The 19,792-nt window shown below is 47.8% G+C and overlaps 1 protein-coding gene and 1 non-coding gene across 2 annotated transcripts; one reads left to right on the top strand and one right to left on the bottom strand.

Annotated features, from left to right (window-relative positions):
* Nucleotides 1-4,002: 4,002 nt before the first annotated feature.
* SYCN (syncollin) lies at nt 4,003-5,641 on the bottom strand. The gene has a single exon (XM_053397680.1). The coding sequence runs from the start codon at nt 5,412-5,414 to the stop codon at nt 5,016-5,018; it is 399 nt and encodes a 132-aa protein (XP_053253655.1). The 5' UTR covers nt 5,415-5,641; the 3' UTR covers nt 4,003-5,015.
* Nucleotides 5,642-18,805: 13,164 nt separating this feature from the next.
* Nucleotides 18,806-18,946, top strand: LOC128420420 (U4 spliceosomal RNA). The gene has a single exon (XR_008332026.1). It is a non-coding gene; the product is annotated as a U4 spliceosomal RNA (small nuclear RNA).
* Nucleotides 18,947-19,792: the final 846 nt, after the last annotated feature.

The following is a 19,792-nucleotide window of genomic DNA, read 5'->3' as shown; positions in this document are numbered from 1 at the left end:
CAGCATCTTTGTAGTATATAGAGGAAGACACTCTGCCCATGTTCAGAGGCACCGTTGTTCTTCCTGACGCCATTTTATTCCAGGTCAGGGATATGGCATGCTGGGAAAAGGTTTGGGGGCTAATCCCTGGTTCCTCGCTTTCTCAGATCAACCTTTCCCTGTAGACCTGACACCCCCCCAGCTAAACTGGGGGCTTCCTAGCAGGTGACGCCTACCCTTTGCACTCCTCATAACGCAGTCCTGCGCAGGCTTACTCGGAAGCAAGTCGGTGAGGCTTCTTCCCTACTGAATGCAATTTAGCGCTGCAACCTCAACGCCCAGTTTCCCATCTGTGCCATGGCAGAAAATGGAGATTTTCAATTTCGTTGTTTTGTATGGGACAATGACAATAAAGATTATCGGATCATAACGCTGGCCTACCTTGCAGGGGTGGTCGTTTGGGGAGACAAGACGGGGTCCAGTGCTCCATAGCTTAGGTCCCAACTTTGACTGGCAGCATCTTCAGGTAGAGCTGCTGCCATTCAGTGTCTCCAATACTGATCTAGATGGACCACTATCCTGATTCAATATAAGGAAATTTTCTATGTTTCTGTCTTCAAGGAGATGCACAGCGGCCCTCCTGACTCTGAATATATTGGAGCTGGCTGGGGTTCCGTAGCAGCGAGGGAAGAGCAGAGAGGGTCTGGAAACTGAGAAGAGAATCACAGAATTTTAGGAATGGGACCCCCAAAGGACATCTAGTCCAACCCGCTGGAATGCAGGAATCTCAGTTGAAGCATCCATGACAGATGGCCACCCAACCTCTGCTTAGAAACCTCCAAGGAAGGAGAGTCCACAACCCCCCAAGGGAGACTCTTCGACTGTCAAGGGAGCTGGGAATATTTAGCCTGGAGAAGATATGATGGAACCACAGCCGGCTCCAAAATATTCAGAGTCTGGAGTGCCGCTGTGCATCTCCTTGAAGCCAGAAACATAGAAATGTTCCGTATATCCCTGAAACAAGAGGTATTATCTTCTAGAATTAAACAAAATAACAAAAATCAAAAAGTTTAAGGGAAAAATTAGAAAAACCTAGACTTGAACAAAGCCTTAAAAATGAGAAAAACCTAGAATTGAGCAAAGCCTTGACGGGATGCCAGCTACAAACCTCGTTTCACTGGACTATTCAGTTTCCTCAGAAGGAAATAGAGGAATCATAAACCTTAAATGATTTTAAACAAACTCAAGAACAGGGCTGGAACGCTCCCCTGAGTGTACAAAAAAGGTTTGAAAACCTCAGTGGCAAGTTTTAGACGTAGCCCTATTTAAAGAAAGCCAAACAGTAGTAATAAGGAGTTGAGGACTCGGCTGTAAAAACTCTAGTATTGCCTTTACAAAAAGCTTTTAAAAAACTTACAAAGAAATACGAGATAAGCTGTTTTAGATTTTAAACAAACTCAAGAACAGGGCTGAAACGCTCCTTTGGTCTAGATGTAACTGCTGGTGTTAAAGAAATTGAAAATCTACATTTACTGCCATGGCACAGATGGGAAACTGGGCGTTGAGGTTGCAGTGCTAAATGCATTTAGTAGGGAAGAGGTGATTGCATAGCCATCTTCCAATATACCTGAAGGACTCTCCCCTGGAAGACGATGCCTGCATTTATTTATTTATTGCTGCTACGGAGGGCAGGACCAGAACCACAGGTTTCAAGTACCAACGAAAGGAGATTCTGATGAAAAATTCGGTAAACCTTTCTGAAGGTAAAGGCCGTTCAGCAGTGGACAGTGGTGGGTTCTCCTTTCTTGGACCTTTTTAAGCAGAGCTTGGGTGGCCACCTGCCAGCGATCCTTTATCTGTGATTCCTGCATTGCAGGGGGTTGGTCTGGATGACCTTTGGGGGTCCCCACACCTCGCTAGAATTCTATGATCCTTTGGTTCCAGGCGGGGACAAAAAGCTCAGGGCATGAAATAGGACCAGTGGAGGATGTGGTCTCTGCTCCCCACCCCTGGATGAAGGCTAAGGCGGCTTTTTGGCCTGATTCTATGACATTTTCATAGGATCATAGAGTTTGAAGGGACCCTGAGGGTCATCTAGTCCAACCCCCCTGCGATGCAGGAATCTTTTGTCCGATGTGGGGCTCGAACCCGCGACCTTGAGATTCAGAGTCTCAGCTATCCCATCTAAGTCGGGGGATTTCATCAGTCAGAAATCCTGCGATTCCTGCATCGCGGTGCTTAGATTTGTTGACCTCGGGGACTCCTCCCAGCTATAAAGTTCTGTGGCACTCTGCTGGTGCTCAGAGGCAGCCTCCCCATTAATAATATTAATAATAATAATTAATAATTATTAATAAATAATATTAATAATAATAATTAATAATTATTAATAATTGTTAGCCGCTCAGGGCGGCTAACAACAATAATACAACATTCTAAAATCATTTCAATTATAAAATTAATTCAAATCAAATTGATGGCAACCATTGGGCTAGAGTTCTGTGAGGATTGCCAAAGGAGGGAGTCAGGCTGTGCCCTGACCAAAGGCCTGGTGGAACAGCTCTGTCTTGCAGGCCCTGAGGAAAGATGTCAAGTCCCGCAGGGCCCCAGTCTCTTGTGACAGAGCGTTCCACCAAGTCGGGGCCAGTACTGAAAACGCCCTGGCTCTGGTTGAGGCCAGCCTAACCTCTCTGTGGCCTGGGACCTTCAAGATGTTTTGGTTTGAAGACCGTAAGGTCCTCCATGGGACATACCAGGAGAGGCGGTCCCGTAGGTACGAGGGTCCTAGGCCATATAGGGCTTTAAAGGTTCAAACCAGCACCTTAAACCTGATCCTGTACTCCACCGGGAGCCAGTGCAGCTGATATAGCACCGGATGAATGTGGTCTCGCAGCGAAGACCCCATAAGGAGTCTCGCCGCGGCATTCTGCACCTGCTGGAGTTTCTGGGTCAGTCTCGAGGGCAGCCCCACGTAGAGCGAGTTACAATAATCCAGTCTGGAGGTGACCGTCGTGTGGATCACAGTGGCTAGGTCAGGGCGAGAGAGGTAAGGAGCCAACTGCTTAGCCTGGCGGAGATGGAAAAATGCCGCCTTTGTTATAGCTGCAATCTGCGCCTCCATGGGAAGGGAGGTGTCGAAGATTACACCCAAACTCTTAACGGACGGTGCTGGCACTGATTGTGCCCCCCACAAGAGATGGGAGTTGCCCCCCAATCCCACATCGTCCCGCCCCAGCCAGAGGACCTCTGTCTTCGAAGGATTTAGCTTCAACCGGCTCCCACATAACCATCCAGCCACAGCTTCCAAACTTCTGATCCAGTGCGTCTGGGGCCGAGTCAGGATGGCCATCCATCAACAGATAGAGTTGGGTGTCATCGGCATACTGATGGCAGCCCAGCCCAAAACTCCGGACAAGCTGGGCGAGGGGGCGCATAAAGATGTTGAAAAGCATCGGGGAGAGAATCGCACCCTGGGGCACTCCACACACCAAGGAGTGGAGCGATGACAATTCCCCCCCCCCAGCGCCACAATTAGTTTCCCCTCCCCCCACCCAAACTTCAAGCGTTGATCTCTCTGGCATTGAAATTGGCAAAGTTGCAAGCCCTGGATCAAACTCCTCATCTCGCACCCCGTCCTCTTTTGGAGGCGCCCAGTTTGGAGATCCCTCGAAGGAAGGGAGTTAAATTGAAAACAATTTGGTGGGGATTATTGTATTCTGCTCTCGGCTCCCTGAAAGCTCTTTCCAATTAAATGTTTACAAGAGGCGAGAAAAGAGTCGAAGCTACCCATCATTTGCTGACCTTGAGCTACAAAAGAGAGAGAGAGACGGAACGTGTTCCGAAAGCCGTGTTCTTTCGCTTTTAATTATGTTTATCGTGGCGATGCAGAGGAATAGTGGCCTAGATGAGGCAGAAGGAGCGCTTGCTGCAAAGCGGGTCTCTGGGGAAGCAGTTGTGAGGGGGGAGAGAGAGAGAGAAAGAGAGACACAATGGCTTTGAAGATGGAACGCCTGTCTTAAAAACCCAGAACACTACACCCAGAACAAAGTGGGGAATGTGGGAAAGATCTTAAAAGCACCAGAAGCTACATATATTTCGAGCGAGGTGTCCAGCTTGGAGATCGTCAAAGCTCAGGGAGAAACCCCCTTCTCTGCTGCGGTTGTGAAAAATAAATTCAATTGCCGGTTTCTGCTTTTTCGTGGCGTCTTTCCTGCTCCCTGTAGGTGAATTGCTTGCTATCAGACGATGAATTTTTTTCCTAGAGGTTCACATTTTGTTTGGGTGCAGAAATCCCCCAGTTGGGCAGACCTTTTGCCATGGGCAACACAGAGGATTCTGGGAGGGAAATCTTCCAGTTGACCAGAGAATTTGCCCTGGAGACGTGATGAGAGCGGAGGATTCTGGGAAAGACTTCTCCCAGTTGGCTAGAGATTTTCTCATGGGCAGCGCAGAGGATTCTGGGAGGGAAATCTTCCAGTTGACCAGAGAATTTGCCCCGGAGACGTGACGAGAGCGGAGGATTCTGGGAGAGACTTCTCCCAGTTGGCTAGAGATTTTCCCATGGGCAACGCAGAGGATTCTGGGATGGAGATCTTCCAGTTGACCAGAGAATTTGCCCTAGAGACGTGACGAGAGCGGAGGATTCTGGGAGAGACTTCTCCCAGTTGGCTAGAGATTTTGCCATGGGCAATGCAGAGGATTCTGGGATGGAGATCTTCCAGTTGACCAGAGAATTTGCCCTAGAGACGTGACGAGGGCGGAGGATTCTGGGAAAGACGTCTCCCAGTTGGCTAGAGATTTTGCCATGGGCAACGCAGAGGATTCTGGGAAGAAGATCTTCCAGTTGACCAGAGTTTTTGCCATGGCAAGAGCAGGGGATTCTGGGAGGGAGCTATCCCAGAATCCTTAGTGGCAACAGAGTGGCGCATTGCGGTGCAAGACCTGTGGGAACATCGCTTGGGGTGCTGCGGGATCAGGCTGGCAAGAGCTGCTTGTGGCCACGGGGTCCTATCTCGCACGGCTCTGGCGTGGTCTCCTCAACTGCACTTGCAATAGTAGGCGGAGATGGCATTGGCCCAGTCGCCGAAGATGCCCTTCCGGATTTCCTGGAGACGCGGGAAGGCGCCGGCTTTGAACTTGCGGGTCTTGCCCCCTTTGCCCTTGCTGGACCAGACAGTCAGCTCACATCTCTGCCCCACCACCAGCGAGGTCACCTTGTTGTTGAAGGCAGATGGCATGTAAGGCTGGTCCTCGTCCGGCGGCACCACCAGGACGCTGCCAGCACAGCACTGGTCATAGTAGGGGCTGTTCTTGGTGTAGAGCTGGGCGCAGATCTTGGTGCCGTTGGCCGTCTTCAGATCGGCTGGCGCCGGGCATTGGGCCCAGGCCATGACGAAGAGCAGCGGGACGAGGAGGAAGGTTGGCGAGGTCTTCATCGTTGCAGCGGTTGAGGGAGAAGGAAGGTTGCAGCCTGAGACGAAGAGGCTCGCTTTTATAGAGCGCTGCCAAGGGCCGAGGCGGGCACAGAGATAGCAGGAGGGAGATATGGGTGGGAAGGTGGCAAGCTGGGCTGCCCTGTGCCAACCCAGGTGACTGGCAAATCAAGGCGCCCACCCAGAACCGCCTGTTTTTTGGGGGTGGACATTCTGGGAGCTGGGCAGAAAAACACAGAAGAAAATAAATATTAAGAGGAACTGGGGAACGTACAGCGATATACAGTCATACCTCGGGTTGAATACGCTTCGAGTTGAGCGTGTTCGAGTTGCGCTCTGCGGCAACTTGGAAGTAACGGAGCGCAGACGCTCAAAATGCCATCATGCGCAGAAGTGGCGAAAAGCGATGCATGCGCAGACGTGCCATCGCTAGTTACGTTTACCTCTAGATGCGAACGGGGCTCCGGAATGGATCCCGTTCGTATCTAGAGGTACCACTGCATTCAGCTTTTCTGAAAGTGCTTTTAAACTTAATACAGTGGTACCTCGGGTTAAGTACTTAATTCGTTCCGGAGGTCCGTTCTTAACCTGAAACTGTTCTTAACCTGAAGCACCACTTTAGCTAATGGGGCCTCCTACTGCCGCCGCGCCGCAGGAGCCCGATTTCTGTTCTTATCCTGAAGCAAAGTTCTTAACCTGAAGCACTATTTCTGGGTTAGCGGAGTCTGTAACCTGAAGCGTATGTAATCTGAAGCATATGTAACCCAAGGTACCACTGTAAACAAGAAGAGATCCAAGAATGGAGTTCTGTTTTGTTTCAGCATCGTCAGGTAAATGATAGATAGATAGATAGATAGATAGATAGATAGATAGATAGATAGATGATAGATAGATAGATAGATAGATAGATAGATAGATAGATAGATGATAGATAGATAGATGATTAGATAGATAGATAGATAGATAGATAGATAGATAGATAGATAATTTATTACGGTCGGAGACCAGCTTATAAAACACACTTGGGTGTACAGTCACAGAAGAAAAACAAACAATTAAAACAATGTACAACAATAAATTTAAAAACAATGTACAACAATAAACTACCCCAGGGAGTTAACTCAGAGTCACCCATGGAACTGAGTTTGGGGATTTTCATAACGAACTAGTTTGAGTCAGGGGGTGGTCTGTGCCTGCAGATCTGTCCACAGAATCTGGCGACCATCCAGGTCATCTTCTGATCTTTGCCTAACAGGAAAAGGTCACCTTTTTGCTTTTCTGGGAGGTCAGCAAGCCTCACCAGCAGGGGATCAATGGTCTCACAATGTTCCTCTTCATAAAAGGGACATCTAAAGAACAAGTGCTCTGGGCTTCCTATCTCCCCCAGTGAACAGGCGCAAAGTCTCTGAGCATATGGGAGTTTTTAAAAGGCTCCTTCCAGGACCGGCGAGGGCAGAGCCGAGCTTCTGGCGAGTGTAAAGGCCCTTCTAGCATTTTTGGATACGAGAAAGAAGAGATATGCTGCCAGTGCATCTATAGATCTCTTGATTTCTCCAATTTTATAGTCGGGGCACCTTGAGCAGTCCTGTTGTCTCTTGGTGTCTATGATTCTTTGCCTGACCGTAGCTTTTGCCTGGCCCAAGCCTAGACTTAGAAGGGCTTGAGGGGCAAAACCCAGTTTGTGAAGGGTGTTCAGGACTGCAGTCTGCCAGCCTGACTGGAATTGGTCATAGAGGATCAGATCAAAACCCTAAGGGGAGGGAAGCATAAGAGTCAGACTGAGTCCAAACCAAAGGCCAGGCGGAACAGCTCTGTCTTGCAGGCCCTGCGGAAAGATGTCAAGTCCTGCACGGCCCTGGTCTCTTGTTACAGAGCGTTCCACCACATCGGGGCCAGTACTGAAAAGGCCCTGGCCCTAGTTGAAACCAATCTAACCACATTGCGACCTGGGACCTCCAAAATGTTGCCATTTGTGGACCTTAAGGTCCTCTGCGGGGCATACCAGGAGAGGCAGAGATGTTTTCCTCCGAAAAGTTCAACATTTCCCGCACGATCACGTTTATACAATCCAAATGTTTTCTCCCCAAACTTCAGAAGTGCAGGATGTTGTAAAGCCGTGAAGCTAATGGGACGCGGGTGGCGCTGTGGGTTAAACCACAGAGCCTAGGGCTTGCCGATCAGAAGGTCGGCGGTTCGAATCCCTGCGATGGGGTGAGCTCCCGTTGCTCGGTCCCTGCTCCTGCCAACCTAGCAGTTCCAAAGCACGTCAAAGTGCAAGGAGATAAATAGGTGCCGCTCCGGCGGGAAGGTAAACGGCGTTTCCATGTGCTGCTCTGGTTCGCCAGAAGCGGCTTAGTCATGCTGGGCACATGACCCGGAAGCTGTACGCCAGCTCCCTCGGCCAGTAAAGCGAGATGAGCGCCGCAACCCCAGAGTCGGCCACGACTGAACTTAACGGTCAGGGGTCCCTTTACCTTTACACTCACACTTAGTACAGGGTACAAAAGGTCTGCTGTTCCAATGAACAGTGTGGACTACTATGGTGATACTGATATTACACTAAAAAATGCATTGTATTAACTACAATTGCCCAGTAAAGCGAGATGAGCGCCGCAACCCCAGAGTCGGCCACGACTGGACCTGATGGTCAGGGGTCCCTTTACCTTAATGGGTGAGCTTGGACTAGATTACCCTGGTGGAGAGGGTCCCTCTCAGCTCTAACCCTGACCCAAATGGGGGTCCTAACTTGGCCACAATGTGGAGACATTTCTTTCCCCTTCCTTTCTCCCCCCTCCCCAACTTCCAGCAGGTAAACAGCAGGAACACCACCTTTCTCCGAAAGAACACCTGCAGTGACTATCGTCTGTCTAATCTTTCCACATTGGAACATTTCTATTTTTGTTTCCCTCCGCCCTCCACCTGCTGCCTCTCCCAAGGCCCAGGTGCAGATTTCCCCTGGGTGGGGGCACCCTGCCTCCCTCTTCTCTGCACCCACCCACCTGCGTCACCCTCAAGGTTGCCCTGATGGATAAGCTGCAGCTGCCAAGCCCTGGTGCTCTTATTCCAGATGCCTTTTCATCTTGATAGCAAGGTCAGGGTGGAGAGGTCAAGGCGGCTTCAGAGTCAGACCCTGCCTTCATTTCTCTCCATGTTGCCCTACACTGACCGGCAAGATGAACAAGTTAAATCTGTGATGATAGATTCGGCAAGAGATGTAGGACATAAAATAATGTTTGAGGATTGGGAAAGATTGTGGAAGAAAGGGGTCAAGTTCACCGCATGTACTTTGCTAAAGGAAAATGATGTACGGATGGTATTTGACTCCTGTAAAATTCGCAAAGATATATCATAATTGCGACAATCTATGTTGGAAATGTAAAGAAAAGGAAGGAACCTTTTATCATATGTGGTGGACCTGTCCCAAGGCAAAAGACTTCTGGGAAAAGATTTATAATGAATTGAAAAAAATGTTGAAATATACATTTATAAAGAAACCAGAGGCCTTTCTTCTTGGAATAACTGGTTTGGAATTGCCCAAGAAAGATGTTAAATTATTTTTGTATGCCACAACTGCTGCTTGTATTTTGTTAGCTAAAAAGTGGAAAACCCAAGAATTACCAACAATAGAAGAATGGCAGATGAAGATGATGGATTTTTCGGAGCTAGCCGACCTAACCGGAAGAGTCTGCGACCAGAAGGAGGAGGAGTATCAGGAAGAATGGAATAAATTTAATGATTATTTAGTTAAATTTGCTAAGTTAAACTAACTGGAAATAGCTTGCAGATACTTAATGGGCTTAGGACTTTATTTATGTTAAGTGATGAATTAATATGTTTAATTCTATAAGATGAAGATTTAAGGATGTTAATGTTTAAGTTAAATTTCATAAAAATTGGAATTTGGAAAACTGTTAAAAGGACATGCAATGAAATTCAACCAAGGGGATGCGAGGAAGTCACTTAACAAAGTTAACAACTGTAATTTTTAATACGGCTATGATTTATGTTTGTTTTGTTTGTTTGTCTTGTGTGTTTGATTGTTTGTTTATAATATTGTGAAAACCAATAAAAAAAATTTTTTGGGGAAAAAATACACTGACCGGCAGCAGCTGTCTGGCGGTTTGAGCAGGAAGTCTTTTCTGCAGCAGAAGTTTTGCTCGGGATTTGAACCCAGCACCCTGAGCGAGGCACGGGCTCTGGTTGCCACTGACCTGTGAGCCTGAAAATAAGGATTCCAGTCCTCATGACTTTCAACACAGAGCTGATTTTAAATAGGAACGGGAGAAGTGGCCTTATATTGGTTCCTTGGTCCTTCTAGTTCAGTATTGTCTGCACTGACTGGCAGCATCTCTCTGGGGTTTCAGGCAGGGGACATTCCCAGTTCTACCTGGAGAGGCAACCAGAGACTGAGCCCAGGTCCTTCTACTCCTGAGCTGCCACCCTTCCCCAAATTATTGTGATTTGAATCCCTAGCCGGAATTAAGATTGCTGAAAGAAATATCAACAGCCTCAGATATGCAGATGACACAACCTTGATGGCAGAAAGTGAGGAGGAATTAAAGAGCCTTTTAATGAGGGTGAAAGAGGAGAGCGCAAAATATGGTCTGAAGCTCAACATCAAAAAAACGAAGATCATGGCCACTGGGCCCATCACCTCCTGGCAAATAGAAGGGGAAGAAATGGAGGCAGTGAGAGATTTTACTTTCTTGGGCTCCATGATCACTGCAGTCACGAAATTAAAAGACGCCTGCTCCTTGGGAGAAAAGCGACGACAAACCTAGACAGCATCTTAAAAAGCAGAGACAGCACCTTGCCAACAAAGGTCCATCTAGTTAAAGCCGTGGTTTTCCCAGTAGTGATGTATGGAAGTGAGAGCTGGACCATAAAGAAGGCTGATCACTGAAGAATGGATGCTTTTGAATTCTGGTGCTGGAGGAGACTCTTGAGAGTCCCATGGACTGCAAGAAGATCCAACCTCTCCATTCTGAAGGAAATCAGCCCTGAGTGCTCACTGGAAGGACAGATCCTGAAACTGAGGCTCCAAGACTTTGGCCACCTCATGAGAAGAGAAGACTCCCTGGAAAAGACCCTGATGTTGGGAAAGATGGAGGGCACAAGGAGAAGGGGACGACAGAGGACGAGATGGTGGGACAGTGTTCTCGAAGCTACTGGCATGAGTTTGATCAATCTGTGGGAGGCAGTGGAAGACAGGAGTGCCTGGCGTGCTCTGGTCCAGGGGGTCACGAAGAGTCGGACACGACTAAACGACTAAACAACAACAACATTAAATTTGTATACCGCCCGTCATCTGCAGCACTCAGGGCAGTTGGCAACGTAGACATGACGAGATAAAAACACAAAATGCTTAATAGAAACAAGAGTAATCTTATAAGAAAAACTGCTCCCTTTCCCTTATGGGGTATTCTAGAGCCTGTATAGAGTCCTTAAGTGTGTTACCTATTGGTAGGAGAAAACAACAGAGCCCAAACAGAGTATACTGAGAAGCAAAGTGGCTAGTAAGTCTGGTCTTTATTCAAGGAACTGTTGCAACAGGGTCCTCACTCACCACACGCAGGCGGGAGGAGAACCCCGAACAATGGTGTGCAAGCCCTTATATAGGCTCTTGAAATTTCCCACCTTGTAGCCCAAGACACCCCACCGAAACATCATACATACATCACAGAAGGAGGCGATCTACAGCAGAAATCTTGCTTTGCCAGGATACCCGATAATGGTCACTGATTGCTTTACCTGGGTAGCCTGGCCATTCTTTTGTGATGGTAAATATTTTCAGTTCTTGAATGCAGGTCACAGGCTCACCCTATTCATACACAAATACGCCCTTAAGAAAGGATTTGCAAGCAAAAAGACAATGGGAAGACTTTCCCCATTTTCCTCCCTTTACTGCAGAAGAATATCTGATGTCATTGGGAGAGTAAAAATGGCTTCAGGATTGCTCTCCTGTACTATTTCAGACACATGGTTCATATATTTAGATATGTGTGCATTTGTGAATATTTGTTCTATATTCGAGACCTTGAAATTCTTATAACAATAACGCCCCTCCCCCCTCCCACAAACACATTTAAAAGGGTATCGGATGCCAATCTGCCCAAGGCCTGGTCAAAGAGGAACGTTTTCGCCTGGTGCCTCCAGGTGAATAATGAATGCGCCAGCCAAAATTACAGTCTCACCCTCCTGAAGCCAGTTTATAGGAAGAATGGTTGCCGCATGAAGTCTTTGTTCCTGCCCACAAATTGCTCCCCTCTCCTGGTTATAAAAAGGGGGTTGTCAGTAGCCCCACATCTCGTGCCAAAGGGGCTGGCACGAAAGTGACCCAGTAGGGCAGAAGCGTAAATTTTCAGTACTGAAATCAGCCATACATTGGATCTGTACTGTTCCACTTTTGTTTTACACAAGAAGGAAGGACTATCAAAGGGGGGAGACTTGACACAAGGCAACCATAACCCCCCAAGCGTGAGCCCTACCCAGTTGGCATGCCAACCTTGATGGTCCTAGACAGAAGATCATTGCACTCACAAAGGACCTGCATATGGAAGTGGATTCAGAACGGACTGAAACAAAGGACAGAGATCAGCCCTTCCCTCTGGGGGCAGGAAACAGTGAACTCCTCTTTGTCCTCAGGAATGTAACCATGGGGAGGGGGAAAGGAGGAACCGGACAGGTGACAAGACACTCAGGTTACCACCACAACTCCTCCCTCAACCCCTCCTCTCTGTGATGTGTCAGTGATGTAGTCATGATGTAGTCTTAGAGGTGTAGCATGGGGGATTAAGGTAAAGGTAAAGGTACCCCTGCCCGTACGGGCCAGTCTTGACAGACTCTAGGGTTGTGTGCCCATCTCACTCAAGAGGCCAGGGGCCAGCGCTGTCCGGAGACACTTCCGGGTCACGTGGCCAGCATGAAATCGCTGCTCTGGCGAGCCAGAGCCGCACACGGAAACGCCGTTTACCTTCCCGCCAGTAAGCGGTCCCTATTTATCTACTTGCACCTGGGAGTGCTTTCGAACTGTTAGGTTGGCAGGCGCTGGGACTGAGCAACGGGAGCGCACCCCGCCGCGGGGATTCAAACCGCCGACCTTTCGATCGGCAAGCCCTAGGTGCTGAGGCTTTTACCCACAGCGCCACCCGCGTCCCATGCATGGGGGATTAGTAGCTAATAAAAGTTGGGGTCTTCTTTTGTTCTGGGCTTCCATCTTGTTCCACCTTGTGGCAGGTGGGAGTCCTGTCGCGACAGTCTTCAATCAAGACCAAGCCTACTGGCTGCTGTTTTGCTCTGACTATTCCTGGCTGGTGTCCTTGTTTTTTGTCCAAGGAGCCCTCAGATTTCTCCCCAGAGAATATTGAGAAGCAAAGCAGCTAGTAAGCCTGATCTCTATTGAACTGTTGCAACAGGGTGCTCCCCTCACACGCAGGAAAGGAGGAGGACCCAGAACCTAGGTGTGCCGGCCCTTATATAGACATTTAAAATTCCCTGCCCTGGAGCTCAAGACTGCTACCCCTATACATCATATATACATCACAAAGGGGTGTAACCTAAGACCACTCCCCAGAAACATCATACCTACATCACAGAAAAGGCGGTCTACAGCAGAAATCTGAGTGCGTTATCTCCTGTCTGGCAGGTGACCTATTAATGCTCACTTGATTGGATATCCTGGGGAGCCTGGGCAGTCTTTTGTAATGATAAATACTAAGTTCCTGAGCCAGGTCACAGGCTCACCCTATTCATACACATCCTTAAGACAGGATTTGTGAAGGAAAAGACAATGGGGAGGCTCCCCCACCTCCTCCCTCCTTGCAGAGAAAACGTTTGGTCAGTTTGGGAGTCAAAATGGTTTCAGGGCGGTCCTCCTGTGCTGCTCCAGACATGTGGTCCACACAGCTATGTATGCGCTTGGTTGGTACATTTATGAATATTTACTATATATATATATATGACCTTAAATTTTTTATTTCAGGCGGATGTTGGCCTTTGTTGGGACGCGGGTGACGTTGTGGGTTAAACCACAGAGCCTAGGGCTTGCCGATCAGAAGGTCGGCGGTTCGAATCCCCGCGACGGGGTGAGCTCCCGTTGCTCAGTCCCTGCTCCTGCCAACCTATCAGTTCGAAAGCACGTCAAAGTTCTAGTAGATAAATAGGTACCGCTCTGGTGGGAAGGTAAACCGTATTTCTGTGCACTGCTCTGGTTCGCCAGAAGCGGCTTAGTCTTGCTGGCCACATGACCCGGAAGCTGTACGCCGGCTACCTCGGCCAGTAAAGCGAGATGAGCGCCACAACCCCAGAGTCAGTCACTAGACCTAATGGTCAGGGGTCCCTTTACCTTTATGTTGGCCTTTAACTCCCACCCAGTTTACAGCTTGAGATTATTATTATTTTTTGGGGGGGACATGTTTGCCCGGAGAGGAAAAAATAAGAACTCAGAGACATGGAATGGGGTGCTATGGTGTGGTGGTGGGCAGAGAGGCAAGCCCCTCCCAAACAAGGAAATTTCTCCCATAACCCCCCCCCCCCAGGTCTGGAGCGAGACATAGCCTAATTGTACCTATAAGCAAAAGACATTAACTTTTTTAAAAATACTCTGATTACATGTTGACTGACAGTGTTGAGGTCACTCGTGCGTCTCAAACCGAGACATATACACGAAATATTGGTGCAAAATGTTAAGTGCAGCTATTTCTCTGGGTGGGCTGGTTAATAGCTTCTCAAAATATCCTCGGCAAATGGAGCAATACTTTTGTTCCCATATTAAAAAAAAAAGGGCAATGTGGCCTAGTGGTTAGATGGCATTGGACTTCGTCCAAGGAGATCCGAGGGCACATCGGGGTGACCTTGACCCAGCACCAACTCTCCCTGGATAGTCTACCTCGGAGGAGCGTCGTCCGGAAGTCTGAGCTCGCTGCAATGCAAGCTTATGACTGTTTGTTCACTGAGTGATCCCAGCCGCCACAATAATACCTCTTTGGAAGCCTGGATGCGGTTTTTCGTGACTGCGGCAAATTAAGACCTACTTGAGGAGCAGAATGGGTGATGAATCACTAAGTAACATTGCTGTTGGATTGGCAATTGAAAAGAAATGATCAAAAGCCCTCGACCTTGAAGCTGTTGTCAATCATTTTGCAGAAGTGCAAGAGAATCGGTGTGTTCAGCTTCTCCCCCCTGGATCTACATCCTCTTCCATTGCCTCTCGGTGATTGACAATCTAATCAGCCAGAACTGATGCAAAACTTTAGGTGTATCCAGATGTCTCAGTTGGCTCTTGCCGGGAGTCTGCGTTCCTGGTTCTGCCTGCGCTGGTTCAAAAAGAACTCTTTCCTTACAGGGAGCCTGTTGTGTGTCTAATAATAATAATAATAATAATAATAATAATAATAATAATAATAATTTATTTATACCCCGCCCATCTGGCTGGGCTTCCCCAGCCACTCTGGGCGGCTTCCAACAAAATATTAAAATACTGTAATACATCAAACATTAAAAGCTTCCCTAAACAAGGCTGCCTTCAGATGTCTTCTAAAAGTCTGGTAGTTGTTGTTCTCTTTGACATCTGATGGGAGGGTGTTCCACAGGGCGGGTGTTAAGTTGTGGGGTGACATAGCAGATGACACAGCGATTTCTCCAAAGCAGCTCTTTATTTTGTAAGCTGGAACAGAACTAAGCTGAGGAGCTCAGTCAGCCTGCTCATATAGAGCTCCAGAACAATGTAACTGTTGCCGTTTTCTAAAACTATCCAATCACTGAACGTCACTTTCGATCCTTCATTTGCATAACTATCTACAGTATCCCCCTGCTGGCCCAGGGTGAGAACTTCAGTACATAACAGCGGGTGCCACTACCGAGAAGGCCCTCTGCCTGGTTCCCTGTAACTTGGCTTCTCGCAGTGAGGGAACCTCCAGAAGGCCCTCGGAGCTGGACCTCAGTGTCCGGGCAGAATGATGGGGGTGGAGACACTCCTTCAGGTATACTGGACTGAGGCTGTTTAGGGCTTTCAAGGTCAGCACCAACACTTTGAATTGTGCTCGGAAATGTACTGGGAGCCAATGTAGGTCTTTCAAGACCAGTGTTATATGGTCTCGGCGACCGCTCCCAGTCACCAGTCTAGCTGCCGTGTTCTGGATTAGTTGTAGTTTCCGGGTCACCTTCAAAGGTAGCCCCACGTAGAGCTCATTGCAGTAGTCCAAGTGGGAGATAACTAGAGCATGCACCACTCTGGCCAGACAGTCTGTGGGCAGGGAGGGTCTCATCCTGCGTACCAGATGGAGCTGGGAGACAGCCGCCCTGGACACAGAACTGACCTGTGCCTCCATGGACACCCGTGAGTCCAAAATGACTCCCAGGCTGCACACCTGGTCCTTCAGGGGCACAGTTACCCCATTCAGGACCAGCAACCCGCCTCCTGTCCCCCCAAAACAGTCCTTCTGTCTTGTCAAGATTCAACCTCAACCTGCTAGCCGCCATCCATCCTCCAACTGCCTCCAGACACTCACACAGGACCTTCACCGCCTTCGCTGGTTCTGATTTCAAAGAGGTAGAGGTAGGTAATTTGTAGATCGGTGAAACCCTGTGTGGTGTGATGGTTACGAGTTTTAGGACTAGGATCTGGCAGAGACCCGGGTTCGAATTCCCGGTCAGCTATGGAGCTCAGTGGATGCCAGTCACCATCTCTCAGTCAAACCAACCTTCCAGGGCTGTTGTGAGGAGAACCATGTACACCACTGTGCACTTCTTACAAGTGTAAAAATTAAATAAATGCTTGTGGAGTAACTCTGCCGTGTTTGAAAGCCCCATTCCCTTTCTGCAATTTGGATTTGCTTAATGTATGCTATATGAAAAATATTATTATCTAAATTAATCAATGTATGATGTATTTTTTTTGGGGGGGGGAGAATGTTTAGAATGGCAGTTTTAGCATCAAATATCTGGTTATTTCTCTTTCTGGGGGACAGTCACACAACTGGAAATATACTTTGCCACTTCCAGGTAAAGGGACCCCTGACCATTAGGTCCAGTCGCGGACAACTCTGGGGTTGCAATATCAAAAGCAACACGATGTCCAGAAACAATAACAATGTGAAAAACTTTATGGAATAATTCAAAACATCAAAACTAACAAACTGAAGTCTCTGAAAGTCCTTAAATGAATCACAGTGCCAGACTTTAACTGGCCGAGAGTAAGCTGTGAAGCTTTGTATAATCAGCAAATTAGTTCAACACTTGTTAAGTCGAAAGATATGTAATTTCTTCATTAAATGAGTATTTTTCATTATATCTATTCAAAAAAAGATTGGGTATGTAACTTTTTTATGTTACAGTATGTAATTTCTATGCTATTTGAAGTTGTTGTTATGCATGTGCAGGTCATCGTTTGAATATTTTATTTTCAGTTAATGAAGAAATTACATATCTTTCTACATACAAGTGTTGAATTAATTGGCTGATGAAGAATTCAATGAAACAGTAGTGGTTATCCGGAAACACTGTTCAACAGAGTTCAGAGCTGGACGTCATAATTGGACGTTTGCTGATTATACAAAGCTTCACAGATTGCTTTCTGCAGGGTAAAGTCTGGCACTGTGATTCATTTAAGGACTTTCAGAGACTTCAGTTTGTTAGTTTTGATGTTTTGAATTATTCCATAAAGTTTTTCACATTGTTATTGTTTCTGGCCATCGTGTTGCTTTTGATATCGCTGACTCATATTTTGCAACAGGGGTTGGATTGTTGACTCTGGGGTTGCGGCGCTCATCTCGCTTTATTGGCCCAGGGAGCCGGTGTACAGCTTCCGGGTCATGTGGCCAGCAGGACTAAGCCACTTCTGGCGAACCAGAGCAGCACACAAAAACGCCGTTTACCTTCCCGCGGGAGCAGTACCTATTTATCTACTTGCACTTTGACGTGCTTTCGAACTGCTAGGTTGGCAGGAGCAGGGACTGAGCAACAGGAGCTCACCCCGTCGCGGGGATTCGAACCGCCAACCTTCTGATCGGCAAGTCCTAGGCTCTGTGGTTTAACCCACAGCGCCACCCACGTCCCTTGCCACTTCCAAGCCCCCCCTGTTGTAAACAAAAATTGCCCTTTTCCCTTATGGGGTATCCAAGAGCCCATATAGAGTCCTTACATAGGTTCCCTATTGGTAGGAGAAAATAACAGAGACCAACCAGAGAATATTGAGAAGCAAAGCAGCTAGTAAGCCTGATCTTTATTGATCTGTTGCAACAGGGTGCTCCCCTCTCACGCAGGAGAGGAGGAACCCAGAAAAATGGCGTGCAAGGCCTTATATAGACTTTTGAAATTGCCACCCTGTAGATCAAGACCACCCCCAGAAACATCATACATATGTCACAGAAAAGGTGGTCCAAACAGAAATTTGAATGTTGTTTTTCTCCTGTCCTTGTTTATCTCCTGTCTGGCATGTTACTTGATTGGATTTCCTGGGGAGCCTGGCCAGTCTTTTGTAATGATAAATACTTAGTTCCTGGGCCAGGTCACAGGCTCACACCCTATTCAAACACAGACATACCCTTAAGGCAGGATTTGTGAATGTAAAGACAATGGGGAGGCTTTTCCACTTTGACCTTGCAGAGAAAACATTCGGTCAGTTTAGGAATCAAAATGGTTCCAGGTCGGTCTTCCTGTGCTGATCTATGTACATGCTTGGTTGGTACATTTATGAACATTACCATATATCTAAGACCATAAAATTCCTATCACACCCCCCTATTATTCTTTTTCCTGGTGTTGCCACTGCATGCAAAAAGCCTGGCAGCATCTCAGCGTAGGCTTGGATCCATGCCTGTGAACCTGGACAGCTGCTGCCAGCCAGTGCAGGGAATACTGAACTAAATGGGCCAATGGGTCTAACTCGGTGCAAGGAGCTTCCTCAGTTCCGCTGCCAAGCGCTACATCCGCTCTTGTTTGCAAAGTATTGCAACGGTTGCAAGAAATCCACATTATTGCATCTTTCCTGCTTTTTAATCCCTTCCTAAGAAGCAAGGTCTGTGACGCAATGGGGCGGAGCTCCTAAGTCCCCGCCCCTTCCCATGCCCTTTAATGATTGGCTGTCCTCTTACCCGCTCTCGCGCCTTTCATTCATTCCTCCCTCCCTTTCCCGGGAGGGGGCGGGGAGTCGGTGACGCGCATTGTTCATATACATACGGCGCCCAGCGTGCTTTGCGGCAGCCCGCCGGCGCTACAAACCGGAGCAAAAGCGCGGGGGTCTTTTCGAGAGGGATCCGGAGTGAAGGAGAGAACGGGGGAACACCGTGGAGGGGCTTCAGGTTCTATTTCAGCTCCGGAGAGCGGCCACAATTGGCTCGCCCTCACCTGATTAGCCCTCTGACGGCAGGGCTCCAGCGCCGGCCGATAGGAACGTTAGCTTTGCGCAGTGGCAGTATCGTAGCCAATGAGGTTAATCCGAGGCGCGATTATTGCTAATTGAAAACTTTTCCCAATACCCCGCCATGACGACTTGAAATATAGTCGGCAATGGCAATTTTTGACAGTCTCTACGGAGACTGAATTTTCGCTTGTTCCAAAAAATAGATTTAAGGTCTTATTTGAAAAAACCTGTAGTCTGCTTGTTATCTGCTTTCTGTGCAGGTTTCAACTTGTGATGCGTGTTTCGCACGGGAGGCTTATAATTGTTTCTGCGAAAGTTGATTATATTTTTTTGTTACGTCTCCCTCCCTAAATTTGTTGTTAGCCGCCCTGAGCCCGGCTTCGGCTGGGGTGGGCGGGATATAAATAAAGTTGTTTTTTTATTATTATTATTATTATTATTATTATTATTATTATTATTATTATTATTATTATTACTACTACTATTATTATTATTATTATTATTATTATTCTCTGGAGATCCCTAGTGGCCGACTAAGATTGTCCTCTATAAACACAGCCTTAACAGTGAGTCCATAAGTGACTGTGGAGGCCAATTCTGGACCCACACGTCCTTCCACAGTGGGGACATTGATTTCTGGGTGGGAGTTGATCACGGTGTGGATTTGCCAAGCGTCCCTTCCTCTTAGCACGTTTCTCCCTTGCGTCCTGCGTTCGAGTGTCTTCAAAGCCCAGGACACCTTTGGTCAAGGCTGTTCTCCAACTGGAGCGCTCGCAGGCCGGTGTTTCCCAGTTGTCAGCTTATACTACATTTTTAAAGATTTGCCTTGAGACTGTCTTTAAACCTCTATTGTTGACCACCAGCATTACACTTTCCATTTTTAAGTTCGCAGTAGAGTACAGTGGTGGGACGTGGGTGGCGCTGTGGGTTAAACCACTGAGCCTAGGGCTTGCCGATCAGAAGGTCGGCGGTTCGAATCCCTGCGACGGGGTGAGCTCCCGTTGCTCGGTCCCTGCTCCTG

This window comes from Podarcis raffonei, chromosome 8 (genome assembly GCF_027172205.1).
Source record: "Podarcis raffonei isolate rPodRaf1 chromosome 8, rPodRaf1.pri, whole genome shotgun sequence".
In the NCBI taxonomy this organism is placed as follows: domain Eukaryota; kingdom Metazoa; phylum Chordata; class Lepidosauria; order Squamata; family Lacertidae; genus Podarcis; species Podarcis raffonei.
This window is presented reverse-complemented; position numbering and strand designations above follow the sequence as displayed.

Bases quoted from the DNA above. Each gene is read 5' to 3' on its own strand.
- SYCN (XM_053397680.1), bottom strand. From the start codon at position 5,414: ATGAAGACCTCGCCAACCTTCCTCCTCGTCCCGCTGCTCTTCGTCATG.